Here is a 20158-nt window from a genome sequence, read left to right on the forward strand (position 1 = left end):
TCAGCGGGCAAAGAGTGGTCCCATCCGGAACGACGATTGCAAAGGAGTCTTATGAGACCAAGCGATTCGCGAACACGGGTTAACACCGTCAACGCAGCGGTAAGGAAGGAAGTTGTGGAGTGAGCGGACTTGATCGAGAAGGTAACATCCAGTGAGTGCTCATGTGGAGCGGGAGATCCTTTTCGCACAACAAGTTGCTGCCCAAAGACACAAGATTCCCGAAAGCCGAACACTTAAATGATGATGACGACTTGCATGACGACGACCATTTATTCCGCCCGCGACAGGGAGGTGAAGTTTATTGGCCTCGAAAGCACGGCACGGTTCTGGGGCCTTTTGCGTGTGCCCAGGCTGGTACGGTACCTCTGCCCCCACCACAGAGTGTTCATACCGTAACTCCGCCGGAGTATGATAACATGAAGGATAGAGCGCTAAAAATCCGAGGAATTGCGGCGAGGAGCGCAAAAAGGAGAGGAGGCCAAGCACGGGGCGGAATGTCAAGTGACATTCAGCGACGTCTCCAAGTCACCGGGACACCCCCGGAACTGGTCTCGCAAGGGGGTGGCCCTGACGTGAACAGCGCTAGGAGAGTGACTGGAAGGAACCCGTCGACAGAAAAGTAAAGTGTAAACGGTTACTCCCCACCCTCAGACCCCAACGGGTGTTGTTATGCGGTTATCGTGACTCATAGGCGGGCAATTCCCGTAGTCACCATGCATTTGTTCCTTGTCTCCGTGGGCCGTGTAACCCAGATGATCCGCGTCCGAACCGCAAGTGAAGCGGCCATGATTCATGGCGAGGGGGACGTGTCTTGATTTTCCGGGCTAGGTTGGGCATTGCTCGAGGTGAGTGGGGTGGTGACAACCCCCACTCACGTACTCACAGTCTCTGCCGTCTGGTGACCAGAAGGCACGGGTCGAGCCCCACCGAGAACTTGGCCCTTGTGTCTGCCCGTTCAACTACCACACCGGGACACACACACACAAGGCCCCCACTGGGCCGCTGGAACCGCACTTGCGACTATCGACTACGAGACATGGTCCCAACGGCACACTGTGTCTGAGGTGGGTATAGGAACGTATGCCGTAAATAATATCCAGTCCCACAAGTCCATGTTTCCCGGTTGCCTGTACACGGACGTGCGCAGTGCTGGGGCGGCGTGCTTTGGGACGGCACTGGCGGGACAGGCTGGGCCAGCGTAACGCTTGAAGCGATGCGCGAGCATATTGTCTTGATCGGCGTCAGTGGCCCTGCCACGTATCGCTCAATGTTCCGCTTTTTGATCAATGAGGATGATACATTTTGCGACGTGTTGTCAGGACGTCTCATTTTTCGTTAGAGTCTGGAACATTGCGGGTCCACGGCAAGGGCCCTATGCATTACCTGCGGTTCCTGTCTCTCCTCTACTGCCAAGCCCAGACGTGCTGTTCTATGTCTCGGACAGCAAGCAGCCGTAAATAATGGGGACGGTACTGTACAGCGTCCAGAGCGTGCCTCACGAGATCGAAGGATCCCCCGATACCAGCTGCAGACACGTTCCCCCCCGCCAAGCCAGCCACGCCTCGTACTTTGTGTTGTTGAAACAGTTTACATCAGCCCAAGAATCAGATTGAAAGGAACAGGCTGAAAGAACAGAACAAAGGAAACCCACACCTTGTTGAGAGAGATCTGGAGAGACGGCCCCAAGGGGCCCGATAGAATCCCGGATTTGAGGGACGATGAAATGCCCCCGCGCAACGCGTCGTCAACCTGTGGCGCCTCGCGCAGCTGATTGTCTATTCACAGAGCACAGATCTCACAGTGAATACCGTCTACCCCGACAGGGCATCACCATAACACCAGAGCACAACCTGAGAGACAATTCACAGAGGGATTACTACAGGTAACAAGTTAGCCTCATATTATATGAGACGAATGAGGCTTGATTCTATGAGGGTGGGAGAAGGAGGCGTGCCTATGTATATGCGCGCTCCAGCTCGAATGATAGGAATGCGTTGTGGTCGGTTTTTTTTTCTGCGTTAGAGAGGGTGCCGGGGATGGGATGAGTAACGCTGGTGTCGATGATCGCGATGGACTTCGGGTGCTGGAGGCCAGGGGCGTTGCTGGCGGTCGTAATAAGATGCTGACGGCAGAGACATGGGTGTGGCCCTTTCGATGGGGTGCGACGCAGACGGAGAGTGTGAAGGGAGGCGGATGGGCGGGAGCTGTATGCCACCTCGGCCAGGACTGTAAGACAGTATGCTGCTGCTGGTACTGCGTTCCAGTGGAGGCCGCTGTTGCTGTTGTTGCTGCTGAGGCATGGGCGGTCCATACGAGTACCGATGGTGCGCAGGCGGCGACTGTTGCTGCGCAGATGGAGGTGTCAAGCGCGGACGATGCAGAGAATGTGGAACAGGTGGACCTGGTGTGCCAAGGGGCTGCTGGTGGGTTGCGTGAGCATCTATCTCACCGGCACAAAAAAATGGGGTTGCCGTAACATGGGTTCGGCGAGTGGCGTGCTCACCTCGCTACCAGGATGTAGTGCATCCGGACCTCCACGCCGTTCAAGTTCCAATGATCTACCGTATTGGATCCATTGGTCCAGAGTTTTGCGTAGGCGTTCATTCTCCTCGGTTGCGGTGTTCAGTTGGTCCTGCAGCCGGCGGTTTGCAGACTCTAGACTAGCAGACCGGAGATCGCCGTCGGGCAGTGTCAATGGCGAAGACGGCCGACCGGTGCTGCGATGAACTGGTGGGGGGTATGGATAGTATTCGCGATGGAGTGTGGTAGGAGAAGAGCGAGATCGGTTATAGGGGTATGCACTGTCGTCACCTTGCTCGAGTCGGCGAAGGAGAGCACCGCGCTCCACCTCGAGCCCTTTGACTTTTTCCTCGAGGCTCTCCTGGTAACTCTTCTTCCGGTTTCGGAAGCGTTGAGCAGCAAGGCGGTTGTTCTCGCGTCGTCGCATGATCATCGACTCGTCGGCAGCCTGTGACGATCCCCCGCCGTCGTTCCAGTCGGGAGAAGCCGAGCGGCCTGGATGGGTTTTGGTCCGCGACGTCGAGTCTGACGGTCTCCTACGGTGCAATAGGGGGTCAGTGACGCTGGCCCTTGAGAGCCGTCCTGCCGTCGAGCCTGGCGAGGCACTTGTCGAAGGGGACCCGGGCGAGTGTGACCTCTTGACTCGACTGGAAGAGGCCATCTGTCTATCGGCTGCACCTGGGGACAGGTGTTTACCGTCCTGCACAGCCTGAGTAGGGTCGGACGACCGCCCCGGGAGGTCAGACATCGGGGCGGCGTAGGCTGAGTGAAAGTGGGGAGGTGGGGAGGATGATGTCGATGGCGAGGCCTTCACTTTGGGATGAGGTCGAGTCATGTGCACTCGCGTTGCAGCCGGCGAGCATGCCAGGCTGGGAGCAGAGGGCGAAGACCGTATGTGACCAGTCGTTAGATGTGCTATGTGTGCGTGTGTGCGAGGGTGGTGTGTGTGTACGTGTGTGTATGTGGGTGGGTGGTGATATGTGATCTCAGATGGGCTCTCTTGCACGCGTAAGGTTATGCGCTGTACGTCACGCCCCCACGGCCATGGACGGGCAGTGGCGGGGGTCCTGACGGGAAATGGACGGTGGGGTTGAGGGTGAGAGGGAGGGAGGGGTGGTGAGGATCGTCTGGTATGGAAAGATGGAGATGACAGGGAGTGGGAGGGGGAGCGGGATAAGGGCCAAAACGACGCAGCAAGGCCAAACAATAACAGGCGTGTGGGGGGTGGGGGGTTTGTGAATGAGCCGCGGCCCAAAAAAAACCCTCACAAGTGTCCCGAGCTACGCACCGGACCAGCACATTTGCCAGCAGCAACCAGAGCATGGGGGGGGGGAATGGGCAGGGCATGACTCGCTCCAGATTCCAGTAAACAGCTAAACAGCCCCCGGTCAGGGCCACAACTGGCAACGAGGGCAGCCCGTCAGCCCGTCAGCCCCGGTTGGCGTGCCTCACAACCCCCCCGCGCAAGCGACCAGCACACAGAGGCAGCCAGCAACGACGACGCACCCCGCCAGAGAGACCCGACACCCGCGCGCACTAGGCAGTTATTGCAATTTACACATGCACACGCAACGATGTTCTGCCTGTTTCCCCTCCCCCCGCATCCATCCTGGCGGTCGCGGTCACCATATGTATATCCATGATGGACAACCGCCGTTTCCGTCCCTTCTTCCTCGTGACACCCCACCCGCCCCAGCCCTTTCCTGCTCTCAACACCTGACCCACCGACCCCGCAAGCCGCACAAGCCTCTTGCTCGCCGGTCAAAACGTCCCCCACCTCGGCCCCCTTAGTTTCCTGCAGCCAAGGCCCACCACTCCATGCCTGGCACAAGCCCCCTCGCAGTCAGGCTGACCTCCATCCTACAACACCAATCTGTCGCGCTCGGACTGCGGCCCCTCCCCCAATCCAAGTTCCATCCATGGCGGATCCCATGCTTCGAGGCGCCAGCAATGGAGCGCCCACGCGATCTTCTATCACTTTCCACCCTTCCTCTTCTTTCTCTGCCGTCTGCCAAACACCGAGAGGGGCAGCCTTAATGAAAAAAAAAAACTAAAACGCCACACAAACAGATCCTTGGACCTGCAGGACCAGGAGCAGGCTAACACATCATTTGAGCACAACATGAAACCCCCTACGCTCGGCGGGCGCGATCCTCGGGACCTGTTGGCCAGGTGCGCTTCGACGCCCCACCGCCACACCACAGCCAGTCGCAGCCAGCCAACCAACCGCCTGCGCTGTCGCGGTCCGGTGCGTGCTATCGCAACCAGGTGCGTCAAGCTCACCCAGCAGCGTGCACTGCACATCTGTCCGTTCCCGGCCCACAAGCCACGGAATGAACCGAGGGGGCTGTACACATCGTGATATTCGGAGCATAATTGAAGAACATTCCGCGAAGAACCCCGCCCATCCCCCCCCAAAACACACACACATGTCGCCAGTAGAATGCCCGGGTACATTGTTGGCGCAACTACTCCCCGCTCGCGCCATCACCTGATGCTGCGCATCCACATCTAACCCCGCATTTGGTCCATGGTCGTGGGGATGGCCTTAGCCGGCTTACCCTATCCCCCTGTAAACAATGGCCTTCTGTCGGTAGACGACAAGCGACACTGATCCCTGCGACTCAAGGGCATGACGCTTTCCTTCGTCACATGATCGTCTCATGATGTAATGGTGAACGCCTGCGCCAAGCCATTGGCCTGAAGGGCAGAAGTAGACCTGTTGGCCCATTTTCTGATTTTTTTATTGATTTTTCATGGTGGTTTGGTGATGGTTCGGCAATCCCGAAAGATTCGACGCCACTCGGCTTGGCAAAACTAAAGCATGGTTATGTGAGAGTGGAGAGGCTAACCCATTGACAATTACGCAGGCTGTGCTGTACGTCTGCGAAACGACTACACCGCTTGTGTTGCGGTGGTCGTCGACGACGACGACGACGACGACGGTGTGGGAACCGCATCGTCGCAGCGCAAACAGAGGGCGTCTTCAGCCTTGGCGGTGAATAGCCAGCAACGAGGGCATTGGTGCCCCGGTGCAGCAGTAAGGGTGACTTCTGCTGATCCCGACGCTGGAACCGTCAGCCAAAACCATGCCCCCGTCAAGCCATACGCCCAAGCTCCAGCTCAGGGATGACCGATGGCCGCAAAGGGCCAGTCAGATGCTTACCGGTTGTGGCCTGGCCCGTGAGGCGCCATGCAGACTCGTCAATGCCGTCAACGCCGCCAACGGACACCTGAGACACGCCAAGGATTGTAGGCAAAAGCTCATCTGTCACAAGTGTTAATCGCCACCACCAATCGCCACGGGAGGTAATGCGGAGATCTGGACCACAGAAATCTGTTGGCGTCCAGAAGCCCCCCCTGCAACTCACCATTGTCTTCCAACAGCTGAGACAGAACATCCGAAGAGGCATTGACGACCACCGCAGTCTCAGCAGGAACCCTCACATGCCTTAGCAATGTCAGCCACGCGCGGTCTGTGTCTCGCCAATGATCCGAGCAGTACCAATAACGACTTACTTTGCAGCACGGGCTTCCTCAATCAGGCCAAGGACCTGCGAACGAATGGCCAACAGGTCGCCCATCTGTTCCGCGGTAGCGCCGTCCAGCCATTGAGTCTGGTTGAGTGGTTAGCACGCCACAAAAAAGGGAGGAGCAAGCCCCAGAAATGGCCGTCAGCCCACGTACGTCAGGGTTCCAGTGTTCCAAGAACACGGACGACTTGCGCTCGTTTCCAGCATCTGTCGCCGCAGCTTCATAGATTTCTTCTGAAAGGTGCGGCGTAATGGGCGCGATAAGCTTGACCATTACACCCAGAACCTGCGATATGTCAGAACAATCCACCTCCAACTCTCCCATGAACGACATCTCCAGTTCTCCACTGGTCGCCCAAACCCACATGTTGCAGAGTAGCCACCACAGCCTGGCGGCGAGTGCCATTAAGGTGATCACAGTACAGCGTGTCCTTCACCACGTCAAAGTAGAATGAAGACAACGTCGACGATGTGAATGAGGCGACGTTCTGAAGCACTGGGTTGCGTCGTCAGCTTATGCAATAGGTCCCTTAGACGGGATTACCCCGACGCCACCACAGCACGCCACATACCCTTGTTGAACGAGAACTCGTCGTAAGCGTCCCTGGCAGTGGCTTGCAAGGAACTCAGCTCATGCAGGATGTATCGGTCCACCTAGGTCTGTCAGGTCCCCCCCGTGTTACCCCATTTCTTGGGACCAATAACTCACCAGACTAAGTTGAACCTCGCTCAACGACAGGGAAGGGGCAGTAGCCGTGTTTCCCAACATGAAGCGCAGGGCACTGCGCAGCTTGCGGAGCTGTTCGGCCGCTGCAGAGATGCTGCTGGGACCGATCGAGTTATCGCGGGTGTAATCAACTCCAGCTGCCCACACTCGGAGCACATCTGAACCATGGGCAGGTGTGCTCTGCGCAATCGTTAGCCTCGGGTGTTCGGGGTGACTCATCCCCAGGGCTGGGACCTCACCTTGGTACCATTGATAACGTCCATGGGAGACAGGCCGTTACCCAACGACTTGCTCATCTTGGCTCCGCTCTCGTCCGTGGTGAAGCCGTGTGTGAGAAGGTTGGCATACGGGGCCATGGGCTTTTCCCCGGCATCAAGGGACGCCAGCCGCGTCAAAATAGAAGACTGGAACCAGCCGCGGTGCTGGTCAGAGCCCTCAAGGTACACATCGGCCAGCGGCCGAGTTGTTGGGCGGAGGCTGGCCTCTGCGATGAGGGCCCAGGAGGTACCACTGTCAAACCAGACGTCGAGGGTGTCAAAGCCACGCGTAAACTCTTGGCCCTCGAGCGAAGGCGGAATAAAGTCCTCAACGGGCCCCGACCACCAGTGGTCAATTCCCCTGGCGTCAAGAACTGAGATGATGTGGTCCAGTGACTCAGTGGAGAGAACAGCCTCCCCCTGGGCGTTGAACAGGGCGGGAATGGGGACACCCCAGCTGCGCTGACGCGAGATGCACCACTCGGAGCGAGACATGACCGTGGCGGACAGGCGGTTGCGACCTGTGACGTCAGCATGCGCCGAGAAACCGAGACCTCACCGGTAGCAGGGACGAAGTTGATTGCTTCGATAGCGGTCTCAGCCGCTGGCTTGAGGGTCTGGATGTCTGCAAACCACTGCGGTGTGGCACTACGGTTAGATGCGCACGTCCGGTTGAACCTTACCGAATGAGGATCGGCTTCTTAGTGCGCCAGTCGATAGGGTAGCGATGCGAAACGGTTTCCTGGGCGAGTAACACGCCTTCAGCCTTGAGAAGCTCCACCATGGCCTTGGAGCCAGGTCCCTGGACCTGCTGGCCCACAAGAGGCGCCGTGGATTCGTTGCCGCTGTACGAGAAAATCTCCTCGGTGAAGCATCCATCGTCGTCGATAGGGCATCGCATGTTCGAGACCGAAATGCCGGCCGCTTTGAAGGCGTCATAGTCCTCGTGACCATGGGCAGGCGCAGAGTGAACAAGACCAGTACCCGACTCGGCCGTAACATACGGCGCACTAAAGACGCTAGGGCGAGCCAGGTCCGACGTGACGGGATGGAACAGGTGAGTATAACGAGTACCCACCAGGTCCTTGCCTGAAGGGTAAGTGGGACGTTTCGCATATCGCACTCACCAGTGACCTTGTCAACAATCTCAAGGGGACCAAACGCCTTGCTCAGCTCCTCCACACGTTCCTCGCCAATAACGAGGAGCTGATTCTTCTCGTTGAGGGCGACAGCGTAGCTAATCTCGTCACCAACAGTGACGCCCTGGTGAAGGTCAGTGTAGTCGCCATAGGTTTAACCCACCATGTTACCAGGCAAACTCCATGCAGTTGTCGTCCAGATGGCAAGATGAAGTGTTGCGTCCGCACGCTTCTCGCGGCCCCTGGCGAGAGCCTCCGTCAGACGCGGGGTCATGTCGCCCTCCTCGACAGGGAAAGCGACGTAGACTGAGGTGGACTTGAGATCTGTGTACTCGAGCTCGGCCTCTGCAAGTGCCGTACGCGACGAGGGAGAGTAATAGGTCGGGCGGTGGCGGTGGGTGATGAAGCCCTTGGACACCATTTTCTGGAACAACCGCAGCTGGCGGATCTCAAAGCCGTGATCTGGCAGGTCAATAGCCGGTCACACTTCGTGCACCTACCAAGAGAGCGGTACACGCCATCCTTGGCGTCCCAATCGGCCATCACTCCAAGCTGCTTGAATTCGGCCTTTTGAGTGTCGATCGCTTGGAGCGCGAACTTGCGCGCCTCTTGGCGCACACTGACCGGGTCAAGGGCGGTGTGGGATTTCTGTGGTCAGCTGAGGCTCACAACTTGTAAACTTACTCCAAGCGCACCAAGGGCTTTATGCTCGATGGGGAGACCGTGACAGTCCCAGCCGGGAATGTAGCTGCATGTGAGCGAGTCGCACAGTCGAGCAGACGTACTGGACCTTGCGTCCGCGAACGACGTTGTAGCGGTTAATAATGTCCTTTAGAATCTTGTTCAGAGCATGGCCTTGATTGATCAGCAACTGTTTATCCGCTTCAGCGTCACAGCTCACCCATATGCAAGTTGCCGTTGGCGTACGGAGGGCCATCGTGCAAGATGAACACCTCGCCCTTGTTGTCTTGGAACTGGACGTCAGCTCACGTACAATCGAAACCAGCTCACCTGCTTGCGGTAGAGTTCATGTGTCGTGCGATCACGCAGCTTGGCATCGACCTTGGGCGCATTCTTGACACGCAATGGTAAGCTCGTCTTGGGAAGCAGAAGGGTGGCCGAGAATGCTTTCTTCTTGTCCTTGTCCGTTGCTGCAGTCGTGCTCGCGGTGCTGGCGGCGCGAATGGCGGAGGCTCGGAAGTGAGTGCAGCGGAACCCAGACAGAGCCCTTGGCCCGTGACCCATAGACAGGGTGAGGAGCCGGCTCATTGGAGGCAGAAGACAGTCGTGCGGCCGGAGTTAGAAGGTGAACAACAAGAGCGGTTGTCCCGAATCGCGACTTTCCAAAGGTGGAGGTCCGGACGATGAAGGTCGACCGTGGGAAAATGGGTTGACTGGACTGTCGCCACCACATGAGCTATGATGCTGCGGCGCTTTCCTTTGTTGTCAACATTGCCCTTCTTACTCGATCCCAACAACAACCGCCCTGGCTACAGGTCCAAGATGCCGTCCGAGCGCAAGCGCAAATATGTGTCTGCCTCTGGAGTCTTGTGTGAGTTGAGACAGCTGCAGAGAACATACTGCAAGACGCGTCGGTGGCTTCTGGTGGAGGGAGTCCAAGCTCATTCACCCAGCTGTAGTGAAGAAGGAATCGAAACCAGACGTCAAGCCCTTCGTCACGTCCCGCGCGTCACCTCGTGAGCTCATCAACCTCAGCAGTTGGTTCTGACATAGCAGCTCCAGTCGATGACTTTGAGGAATATGCCACGGCCGAGGCCAAGCACTACACGGAAGTGCGGAAGACTGAGAAGGAACGCGAAGAAGCCAGAGTGCTCAACAAAGAGCTCAAGGCCAACGGAGAGAAGGCGAAGAAGCTCCCCCGAGCCATGAAGGATTGGAATGAGGCCAAGTTTGCCAAACACCGTCATGAGCTAGTGGACAATGACTCCGCAAGCTCCGGCGACGACTCGGGCGACGACAAGAGGGACAGTGAGTGTTACGGCCGCGCCTGTATGCTGATGCAAAGAACCTCTTTTCTGTTTCAACCCACTCCCCGTCCTTGCTAGTGAGTTGCAGTGCCCAATGTTGCGCTGACTAATGAGATCTCCCTCGCGACTTTGATCCAGGGAAGGTCATCGAGATTCTCTCGCAGTCCAAATCGTCCGCCGGCAATATAAAGCAAATCCTGGCGGCGGCAAGGAACTCGCATCAGTCTTCGCCGGCCGGCAGCTCGAATCAAAATGCCTCACACTCGTGGCCACAGACTGAAGGCAAGCGTCTGATCGATGCCAAGTCGGATGTCAAGCTGGAGATAAAGCCGGATATCAAGCCGGACATCAAGCCAGATGTCAAGTCTGACATCAAGCCCGACATTAAGCCTGATGCCAAGCTTCCCATGGGGGACATGAGGCCTGAACATCATGATGTCAAGCCGAGCGTAGATGTCAAGCCCGATATCAAGCCCAGCATTGATCCGGACGTCAAGCCCGACGTCAAGCCCGACGTCAAGCCCGACGTCAAGCCCGATTGGGAAGCCATGGACGATGATGACGACTACTTCGAAGAGGACTATGATGACGAAGAGCCCACTCTCGGTCCAATGCCCACTGTTCCCGTCCTTCCACCTGTACCCCGTGAGGGGGATTCCGACCAAGAAGAAGATTACGATGATGACCACATCTACGAGGGTGAGAGCATCCATCAGTCTGTGTCAGGCTAACTGTCAGCCATGCCACGCAGGGAGTCCATACCCACATCCACCAATGAGGATGACTCTCAATCTCATGAGGTCGACGATGGCAGCGACGACGAAGAGATGGGTAACCGCCCGCCTTTCCCTGCCACTACAGAGCAAGGCCTCATTGGAGCCTACCAGCTCGACGACGACGATTCAACAGTTGTTATTCCCGCCAACATCAACCGCTTCCTTCGCGAGTACCAACGTGAGGGTGTCCAGTTTATGTACAACAAGTTTAAGCAAGGAGCCGGTGGCGTTCTGGGCGACGACATGGGGTGAGCCTCCGCGGCATTGTCAAAGCTAACAAGCACAGTCTGGGCAAGACAGTCCAAGTCCTTGCATTTGTAGGTGATGCCCAGGACAAGTATATCAGTAGCTAAAGTACACAGCTATCAGCGATCATGCGCAAGACTGGCAAGCCTTCAGACTACCGCCGTCGCAAGAACCTAATCCGCAGCCTTCCGGCTGGACCTAGCGAGAACGGGCCAAAAATCGCGCCTCAAAAATGGGTGACGGCGCTTATTGTGTGCCCCATGGCCCTTATCGAGAACGTAAGTGCAAGCCAGCTGTCAGCGCCCGTCTGATGGTTGTATAGTGGTCACGCGAGATTAAGACGTGGGGATACTTTGAATTTCGCGTCTGGGACAAATCCAAGACAGCGAAGGACGACATGAAGGCCGGCTATTTGGACATCAGTACGTTCTCAATGTTTGCTATGAGCTCACCTGCCAGTTTTGATTTCCAGCGCAATGGTCGCCAAGGATATCCGCCACCTGAGGGGACTGCCCATCTCGTAAGTCATTGTTGCAACTGTTGGTTAACTGAGTCAGGGTCATTGTCGTCGACGAGGCTCATCGCATGAAGAAATGGAACTCTGAACTTGCTTTGGCGGTGAAAAGCATCGAAGGTGTCCGAGCCTGCTTCGCCCTCACTGGTACCCTAATCCAAAACCGCATGGGTGAGATGTGGAGCGTTCTCGACTTTGTCCGTCGTGGCTGGGCGGGAAGCCGAAAGGAGTGGACTGGATATGCTGTTCAGCCCATTTCCAAAGGTCACCGCTACGACGGAAAGCTCTCGCAGGTCGTCCACGCAATCGTGAGTCTCATTCTCTGTGTGCGAGGCTAATGGACAAGCAACGCCTAGACGAGGTCCACAACTTTATCCTGCCTCACTTCTACCTTCGTCGTGACAAGAGGATCATTGCCAAGGAGGTAAGCTGTGCTTCTGCTCGCTGGTCGCTTTCTGACGCGTCTACGTAGCTGCCTAAGAAGCGCGACATAGTCGTGCTTTGCCCGCTTGCTCCTCAGCAAGCGACTGTGTACCAAAAGCTCATCGATTCACCTGACGTGGCCTTCATTCTCCGTTCAAAGGAGGAGTGCGAATGCGGATCGGGCTACAAAAGGAAGGACTGCCACTACCCAACGAACTCGGTTGGAGACGACCCACAGACTGCAATCCTGAAAATGTGAGCTTTTAGCAAGGTTATGTTGTTAACGAACAGGTTTGACGCGCTTGGACGAGTCGCAAATGTAAGGGACACACCATGAACCTCACTGACGCCCAGCACGTTGCTCTTCTGTACCCAAGTGAATATCCATCACGCGCGGCGGATAGATAGTTTGCTAACCCATCAGGTTCCGATGATCCGCCTGACGTCCAGGTCCGGAACAAGCGTCTGTTCAAGTTTTGTGTGAGTGACTTTCTGCCTCAGTGCTCCCCTGATGACCCAGACTGGCGAGGAATATGCCACGTACAGCATTCTCGATGCTGGCAAGTGAGTATGATTTCTTGGGGCATGTGTTAATGACAAACAGCGATCCAAGCAATTGTGGCAAGTGGCCTGTCCTTTATTCCCTCCTGAAGGAATGGAGCGCCTCGACTGAGCCCGTCAAGAGTGAGCAGCCTTTATCGGCGTTGCTGATATATCAGTTCTCATCTTTTCCAACTCGGTCCGCCTTCTGAAGCTCGTTCAAGACTTTATCAATCTGTCCACCGACCGTATGTCGCTGCCACTGGAGCTGTGTGCTGACAATCCAGTTCCCGGTATCAACTGTGACATGTATACGGGCCAAATCGACAAGGCTACCCGCAATGCGACCGTGGACCGCTTCCAGGATCTTAACAGCAGCTTGTCGGTGATGCTCATTAGCACGATGGCCGGAGGTGTTGGTCTCAACCTGACTGCGGTGGGTGTTTACGAGAAAGACAAACACAAGCTCATGTGCTCAGGCCAACAAAGTCATCATCTTTGACCCCAACTGGAGTGAGTCTGGCGTCCTGGAATCGTGCTGATCACCGCAGACCCTGCCAACGATCTTCAAGCCATGGACCGTGCATACCGCATTGGCCAGAAACGCTCTGTGTAAGGGTTACCAGGCGAGTACATGACTAACAAGACAGCGACGTGTACCGTCTTATTGGCCGCGGCACGGTTGAGGAGCTCATGTATGAGCGTCAAAGTAAGGAGCAATGCTGCGAACGACATTGACATTTCAGTCTACAAGCAGCAGCGGTCCCGCCAACTCAACGACGGCACGTTTGAGCGTAGGACGCACAGCGGCTACGAAGGTGCAAAGGAGTTGGACGACAAGGGCGAGCTCTTTGGCGTGCACAACATCTTCCGTTTCCAGCCCGAGGGATTTGTCAAGCAGAATGTGAGCAGGATCGTAACGATTGGTGCTGACATGTGTAGCTCGACCGTGTCCAGATTGCCGAAGACCAACTGCGCCAGGACTTCATCGAGGCCGAGTATGAGTCGGACGAGGATGAAGATGACGTGAGTTTCTGTATACCCCGTTGAAACTGACTCGTTTAGGACGAAGAGGCAAAGAAGGTCAAGGACGACCGCTTGGCCAAGGAGTTGCGCCAGGACAAGCTCCTGAATGAACTCACCGCCGACAGCGCTGTTCAGGACAAGCCCGAGGAGGACATCCTGGTCAGACTCGGCGTGAAGAGTAGGTGTCCGCTCTGTCTCGACTCTTGCTAATGGGCTCAGTGCTGGACCACAATGACGCCTTCCGTGACTCGCCAGAGGAGAGAGCCGCCTACGAGCGCGGTCTCAAGGTGAGTGGCAGACCGTGAGTGGGTTTACTGACTTCCAGATTCTTAGAGAGCGCCCCGACTTTGGCGAGATGCTCGCAAACGACGTTGGCAAGGCGCGTCTTGCGTCTGACCGCCGCCCCAAGCGCCCCAGGACGACCGCCGCAAGGGCTAGCCCTCCTCCCGCCGGACAGGACTGGCAGAAGCTCGTGTCTGCAAACAAAAAGAACAACAAGACTGCGCCACTCGTGAACCTGGACGACGACTCTGACTAAAGAAAGTCCCCATTGGTTCTACTGTATCATAAAACACCGCATGTCTGCAAGGCTGTAAAATACCCAGGTTCCGTGACCCTTATGTATGTCTATATTCTATGAACGGTCTCAAGGCCTGCGCTTGAAGATACGCGTGGCGACGTCCTCGCCATCAATGTGACGGCGGGTGTACTCTGAGCGCATGACGCCGTTGGGGTCGACGCGCTGGAGGGTCGACTTGAAGTCGACGTACCGCGGGTAGAGCGCCTCGATGCCCTTGGGTGTGAGCGAGTGCTCCTTTGCCCAGTGTGGGCGGCCGCCGTGCTCGGCGCAGATCTCAGCAAAGCGTCCCTGGTACTTGCGGTACGGGACCGGCAAGCCGTAAGGCCTGTAGGTGACGACGCCGATCCAGCACGTCTCGCGGCCGTAGCTGGGCGAGAGGGGGATGTCGTCTGCGGCACTCCAGCGGATCTCGACGGGGAAGTGGACGCGGACGCCGTTGGGGTCCCGTGCTTCGGTATCGATGTACTCGCGCAGCGCCTCGAGGCACTCGCGGGCTTGAGCAGCGTCCAGCGCCCACTCGGAGGTGTATTGTGGGAACAGGCAGTCAAAGTTGAAGACCTTGTGCGAGTCGTCGACGACGACGCTGCTGGGCTTGGCGAGCGACCATGCCCACTTGCCCACGTAGGGCGTGAACGAGCGCACGTAGCGCGAGACAAACAGCAGGAACTGCGTGACGTGGTAGCCGAGGAAGTGGCCCATGCGGTCGCTTTGGGGCTGAGCTGGGAGGTAGGTCCTGTTGGCGCGGGCGACAACCATGCCGTTGCCCGGGTACCACCAGACACGGACGTGCTGGGCGCTCTTCTTGATTTCGTCGAGGTTTTCCAGCACCTCGTCGACAGTGTACGAGTCCTTGTGCTCCTCGAGGCGGTATGCGTGCTCGACACGGATCTCCACGGTCAGCAGGAGACCGGTGGCTCCCAGGCCGCACTGCGAGGCGGCGAACAGCTGCTCGTCCTCGGTACGCGTGGTGTGCACGACCGGCGCGCCTTCGAGGGGCAGAACAATATCGAGGCTCTGCACGTCCTCTGAGATGACGGGGTAGTCGACACCCGAGCCGTGCGTGGCCGTCGAAATGAGACCGCCAATGGTCTGGTCACTGATCGAGCCAATGTTGCGGAGTGCCAACGGCGGGTTGGCAGCGCCCAGCGCCGCGTGCACGGCATGCAGAGTGGTGCCCGCGGCAAACGTGGCCGTCATCTTCTCGTGCGAGATCTGTCTTCGTCAGCCACGGCGCCACACCTGTCGGGCATTGGGCTGCCAACAACAACCAACGACTTACCTCGAGAGCTCCCTTGAGCCCCTCCATCCGCACAAGCCATCCATTCGTGCACGCCAAGTCGGATGGTGAGTGGCCCACGCCCACCGGGTGGACCGTAGCACCCTCACGGCGTGCCAGCTCGACAATCTGCCGACACTGCTCGTTGGTGGTAGGCGCAAACACCCGCTGGGGACGGCACTCAAACGTGCGTGCCCAGTTGGTGAACCCGGCCAGCGGCGAGCGGGTGGGTACGGACACGGGCTCGAGTGCGGCCTGGAGCTCCGGGGTGGAGATGGACACGAGGTCGCGCTCGGCGGGTGTTGATCCGCTGGGACCGGCGGGGGATGTGTTGTTGTCGGCGCTCATTTTGTTGATTATGCGAGAGTCAAGGTTGTGTGCCTAATATTTATGGGCTTTTGTCTATCTCCGTTGGATGGTGTTGTCTGTTGAGCCCGTTGTACACACTGTGTCTGTTGTGTGCGTCGTTCGCTCGTCGCTGCCCTGTGGGGGGGCTGGGTATAGGCCGATCCGGGGAGGAAGGGGTGCGAGAGAGATGAGGAGGATTGTGTGATGGGCGACGATGCGATGATGGAGCGATGAGAAGCGGGGGTGGGCCGACCGATTACTCAGATTGTCAGTATCAATCACGAAATGCAATCTCAACATTTGTTCCGCCGGCGGCAAATGCCCCACCGCCGAGGCTGTTCCGCGGCGCCCGGGGACAGCCGACCCGACGCAACAACACCCCTATAATCGCCAAGGCGCGATCCCCGCCACCGAGCACGACAGAGCAACACGAGCCAGCGAGCCAGCGGCCGACGCGCACGCGCGGTACGTCAGGGGGGGGGCCGACGCGTGGCTGTATATCACTTCTACATGGTCTCCTCTCGCTACCACTACTGTACTACGGCCTGCTGCTGCTCGTCTCGTCTCGTCGCTCCATCCATCGTCTCTATCGTGTCGGCAGGAATGTAGCACTGGCCCGTCAGTTGCTGCGCACGCACGGCGGGGGATAACCGCCACTCACGCTTCAGCGTACATCTCGTCGGACGATTTCTGGAGAGCGGTCGGTCAGTAATCTACCGCACCCATCAACACCACCACCACCCCCAAACGACTGGGGGCGGTCCGAGCGTCGGACCTACACGGAAGACCATGATGCCCGCAAATATGGCCGCAATGTACACGCCAACGGTGTAGAGGAACCAGAGGAGGAAGTATGCTGCGACCGTCGTCAGAACGATGCTGCCATGAAAGGGGAGTTACTCACCGCTTGAGGGGAATCCAAGGAAGAGGGCGAACTGAACGCAGTCACTGGCATGGCGCTTCTCGAAAACAACATCGTCAAAGTAGTCCCAAACGACGTAGAACAAGTTCAGGACACCGACAAAGAGGACTAGGTGGTTAGCTCATACATCGGCTGGCTTTTGAGCTTACCGTAGAAACGCAGCGCATTGCCGTGGTCACCAAACCACAGACCGATCAACAAGCCCTCGAGGCAGGCTACTGAGACGAAAGGGCTTTGCGGTTAGCCATCGCTTCCAATGCCATGGACTCACATGATCCGGATTGCGCGGACGAGTGGGACAAGCAAGCCAAACGCGATGGTGAATGATGCCACCTTGGAAGCAAAGATGTCGACTTTGGAACCTGTTAGGCGGGCCACACGCACAGCATTTACCACAACCACTCACAGGAACAAAACTAAAATGTTGTCAGCGAGTCTGCCCTTCTCTGCTTGCACTTACAATGTAGAGAAAGCCGATGATCGAGGACCAGATATACCCCATGGTCAACGTGACCATGATCTTGTCGCTCCTATGCAGTTGCTCCATTGTCAACGGGAAGCGTAGATGCTCAGGCGTCACCCGCGGTTCTGTGCGTTGCAGTCCACAGATCATAGTCATGCCGCCGTCGTTTGGGTCCACACAGACGCTGGTTATAGTGCCGCCCATCAACAGGCCAGTAACAATGTGCCCCACCTCATGTGTAGCTACCACGAGGAACTGTAAATGAGACATTAGCGCCACCCGCGGAGACGGAAGACGGTTGAATCCTACCTTGAGACCCATGATAGCGTCACGCAGGTACGGCACGTTCCACATGATGAAGGCGATGAGGATCATGACCGAGGCCACGATGATGGTGTTCACCTCTGTCCATTAGTAACCCGACCCGCCCAAGAAGCAGCTGTCCATCCATGTGGGGAGTGGACGGTGTGGACGCACGAAATGAGTTTGGTGGTGTGTAGCTGCGGGACGCCAGCAGGTCGGCGGCGTCCCCGCCCAGCGTTGCCATTGTTGGCGAGCCCATATGGGTGGAGCTTTGGTGGCCGTGGGTGGTCGTGGGTGTTGGTGTGAGCTGTGGGTGCAGACGATGCAATTGAAAGCTGAGGCTGTGGTGACGGTATGGAGCTGTGAAGGTGACGACAACAGCGCAATGTTTGTTGGCGTCTTTGGCCCCTGTGGTCGCGCCAGGTCGCCTGCTCGCCACCGCACGGACGCACACCGCGCAACTCTGAGGCTCAAGGTACCGGGGTGGGCGGTCGGTCCACAGCCAGCAGGTACCCTGGTTTGCCTATGTCGTGGGCAAGTACGAGGAAACAAAGTGAATGGACATCGAGTTGTCATGTTCCCATCACTCCATGCGTGGGGGAAGCTGTGAGGATGCCGAAGGTGTGCAGGAGAGAGAAGAATCCATTCCCAACACCCCGGGGGATCCTCTGGGGGGGCCGGCAGACGACGCCACAGCAGTGTTTCGTCCACAGATGGCTTCCGTAGTAGAGTGTACACACGCCAACGTCTCAGCGTGCATGCCCGTTCTCCTGTCTCGTGTCGTGTCGTGTCCCCACAGAGAGAAGCATCTGAACGACGAGCAGCGACAAAAGAACAACATTGCGAGCGTCCAACCCATCTTGTGGAGACCCCGCATCGCGCCACTTGTCGAAAGTCCGCATTGTCCCGGCTGGGCGCGGGCGCGGGCGGGTGTCCCTTGCCTCCGCGGGGTGGCCGGCACGGCCGCTCTGACGTCGAGCTCGACACTTGCAGCGTTCAGCTCACATCCCCTTCATCCTCCTCACTCCCCAAAAATGTCTGCCGCTCCCACCAACAACGCCGGCCCCCTCGCCCTCGAGCCCAGCGAGCAGATCATCGCCCGCAAGGTGCGCATTTCACCCGAACGGCCCGCGTCGTTGCTTGACGGCAGCTTCCGAGGCCGCTGGGAACCACTGAACACTGGGACATTGTGCTGACCACGAGCAGTTTGACAACTGCGTGAGTATACTCCAGCTCGCCAGAGTGTCGTGGAATGGGCGAGGTCAGGCTACTTGCTCGTGTGAGACCACGGCTAGCTGGTACGACACCCGGAACCCACATTGCCGACCTTCCACCAACCGCGACCACCTGTCAACTCTCATGGAACAATGCTAACCTCCAGGCCGCTGACCTCATTGTCAACGCCGGTATCGGCTTTGGTGTCGGTGTCGTTGCGTCGGTCCTCCTCTTCCGCAGTACGTCTTCCACCGTCAACAACAACGGGCTAGCAGATCACTGACATCCCAGGGCGTGGATGGCCTGTCGCCCTTGCCACTGGGTGAGCTCTTATCGGGCGACTATGCGCACAGCGACGCGGTGCACATGAGAAAGGGAAAATGCTAATGTCGTCCAGCTTCGGCGCCGGTGTCTCGTACTCGAACGTGAGTGCGGCAAGGGGAAGACAACAAGTCTTCCCCGGAGAGATGCGTGTGTGTGCATACCATACTGACGAGCCGCTAGTGCAACTACTCTCTCAACCCTTACGTGCTCCCCGGCACCAAGGTGTTCAAGCCCTCCGCTTAAGCAGTAGACACAACGAATAACGGTCATGACAGTCATCTTTCCGCTTAGAGATATATGATCGCATGCTAGAAAAGGCAGGCATGTATTGCGGAGGTGTGGCGTCCAGTATTAAAACGGCCTATGTGTGTGCGTGTTGTGTGCGTGTGGTGTGTGGTGTGTGGTGTGTGGTGTGTGGTGTGTGTGTGTTTGTGTTTGTGTCTGTGTCTAGTGTGCTTCTAGAGCAGCGCATGGGTGCGACTGTTAAGCGTTGGGGTGAGGTGTGAGGGTGCTGAGTGCCGACTGCTGAGTGCTGAGAGCTACTGCTACCTCCTCTGCGCCTCCTCGCCAGCGGGGACCCAAGGCGCGCCGCCCAGAGTGCCGTCGCCGAGAATGCTCTTGGGATCCTTGCCCGGACGCTGAACCTCGTTGGGTCCAGGGATACGGCGCTGCTCCTCACCAAGATACGCTGCCGGGGTCAGCTCAGCGTTTATGTTTATGTTAGCTGGGTTCATACGCACTCCTGCGGTAGAGGATGGCGGTGGTGACGACGAGAATGGGGAACGAAATGATGATCGTCTGTAAGATGGTTAGCGGCGGTAGAGATCAAGACAACACCCACCCTCAAGCGCTTGGCGTCTGCAGTAAGTGGGGCCATGGTGGTGGTGTTATTGTTGTTGTTGCAGTTGGGAAAGGCGTACGAGGGGGACTTTTGGGACCATCCACACGCAGGGTGTGAAAGAGAGGCTGTTTGTGATTACGTAATTTATTTATAGAGGTCGTGATGCAACCACCGTCACCCGGTCTCACCCCCAAAGG

The 20158-nt window shown here is 57.4% G+C and overlaps 7 protein-coding genes across 7 annotated transcripts; 2 read left to right on the top strand and 5 right to left on the bottom strand.

Moving 5' to 3' along the window:
* Positions 1–2655: 2655 nt before the first annotated feature.
* EHS24_001045 (uncharacterized protein) lies at positions 2656–3268 on the bottom strand (the record flags this gene model as incomplete). The annotated part of the gene is made up of 2 exons (XM_028616851.1): positions 2656–2660; positions 2812–3268. 2 exons carry the CDS (start codon positions 3266–3268, stop codon positions 2656–2658), a joined length of 462 nt encoding a protein of 153 aa, XP_028480708.1.
* Positions 3269–5618: 2350 nt separating this feature from the next.
* ISM1 (isoleucine-tRNA ligase) lies at positions 5619–9445 on the bottom strand (the record flags this gene model as incomplete). The annotated part of the gene is made up of 17 exons (XM_028616852.1): positions 5619–5842; positions 5892–5971; positions 6040–6137; positions 6208–6339; positions 6419–6549; positions 6626–6707; positions 6763–6960; positions 7020–7558; positions 7597–7685; positions 7721–8047; positions 8116–8300; positions 8340–8638; positions 8677–8824; positions 8861–8924; positions 8962–9031; positions 9078–9150; positions 9188–9445. 17 exons carry the CDS (start codon positions 9443–9445, stop codon positions 5619–5621), a joined length of 2997 nt encoding a protein of 998 aa, XP_028480709.1.
* A 234-nt stretch (positions 9446–9679) lies between these two features.
* EHS24_001047 (uncharacterized protein) lies at positions 9680–14227 on the top strand (the record flags this gene model as incomplete). The annotated part of the gene is made up of 28 exons (XM_028616853.1): positions 9680–9728; positions 9817–9873; positions 9920–10165; positions 10203–10241; positions 10279–10863; positions 10903–11188; positions 11227–11257; positions 11303–11464; positions 11509–11608; positions 11646–11706; positions 11744–12008; positions 12062–12124; positions 12173–12378; positions 12415–12442; positions 12478–12499; positions 12548–12603; positions 12644–12687; positions 12737–12807; positions 12843–12911; positions 12951–13099; positions 13143–13176; positions 13215–13275; positions 13314–13372; positions 13410–13567; positions 13606–13689; positions 13729–13867; positions 13909–13976; positions 14015–14227. 28 exons carry the CDS (start codon positions 9680–9682, stop codon positions 14225–14227), a joined length of 3405 nt encoding a protein of 1134 aa, XP_028480710.1.
* A 108-nt stretch (positions 14228–14335) lies between these two features.
* Positions 14336–15893, bottom strand: ALO1 (D-arabinono-1,4-lactone oxidase; the record flags this gene model as incomplete). The annotated part of the gene is made up of 2 exons (XM_028616854.1): positions 14336–15481; positions 15549–15893. 2 exons carry the CDS (start codon positions 15891–15893, stop codon positions 14336–14338), a joined length of 1491 nt encoding a protein of 496 aa, XP_028480711.1.
* A 586-nt stretch (positions 15894–16479) lies between these two features.
* On the bottom strand, positions 16480–17825 carry EHS24_001049 (uncharacterized protein; the record flags this gene model as incomplete). The annotated part of the gene is made up of 10 exons (XM_028616855.1): positions 16480–16504; positions 16555–16583; positions 16673–16749; positions 16798–16923; positions 16965–17047; positions 17087–17168; positions 17222–17231; positions 17276–17533; positions 17588–17682; positions 17756–17825. The coding sequence occupies 10 exons, from the start codon at positions 17823–17825 to the stop codon at positions 16480–16482; spliced, it is 855 nt and encodes a 284-aa protein (XP_028480712.1).
* A 790-nt stretch (positions 17826–18615) lies between these two features.
* Positions 18616–19363, top strand: EHS24_001050 (uncharacterized protein; the record flags this gene model as incomplete). The annotated part of the gene is made up of 6 exons (XM_028616856.1): positions 18616–18687; positions 18788–18799; positions 18963–19035; positions 19088–19118; positions 19194–19221; positions 19301–19363. The coding sequence occupies 6 exons, from the start codon at positions 18616–18618 to the stop codon at positions 19361–19363; spliced, it is 279 nt and encodes a 92-aa protein (XP_028480713.1).
* A 302-nt stretch (positions 19364–19665) lies between these two features.
* Positions 19666–19997, bottom strand: EHS24_001051 (uncharacterized protein; the record flags this gene model as incomplete). Its single annotated transcript, XM_028616857.1, has 3 exons — positions 19666–19808; positions 19861–19918; positions 19962–19997. 3 exons carry the CDS (start codon positions 19995–19997, stop codon positions 19666–19668), a joined length of 237 nt encoding a protein of 78 aa, XP_028480714.1.
* Between the last annotated feature and the right edge of the window lie 161 nt (positions 19998–20158).

Source organism: Apiotrichum porosum (genome assembly GCF_003942205.1).
Source record: "Apiotrichum porosum strain DSM 27194 chromosome Unknown scaffold_1, whole genome shotgun sequence".
Classification (NCBI taxonomy): domain Eukaryota; kingdom Fungi; phylum Basidiomycota; class Tremellomycetes; order Trichosporonales; family Trichosporonaceae; genus Apiotrichum; species Apiotrichum porosum.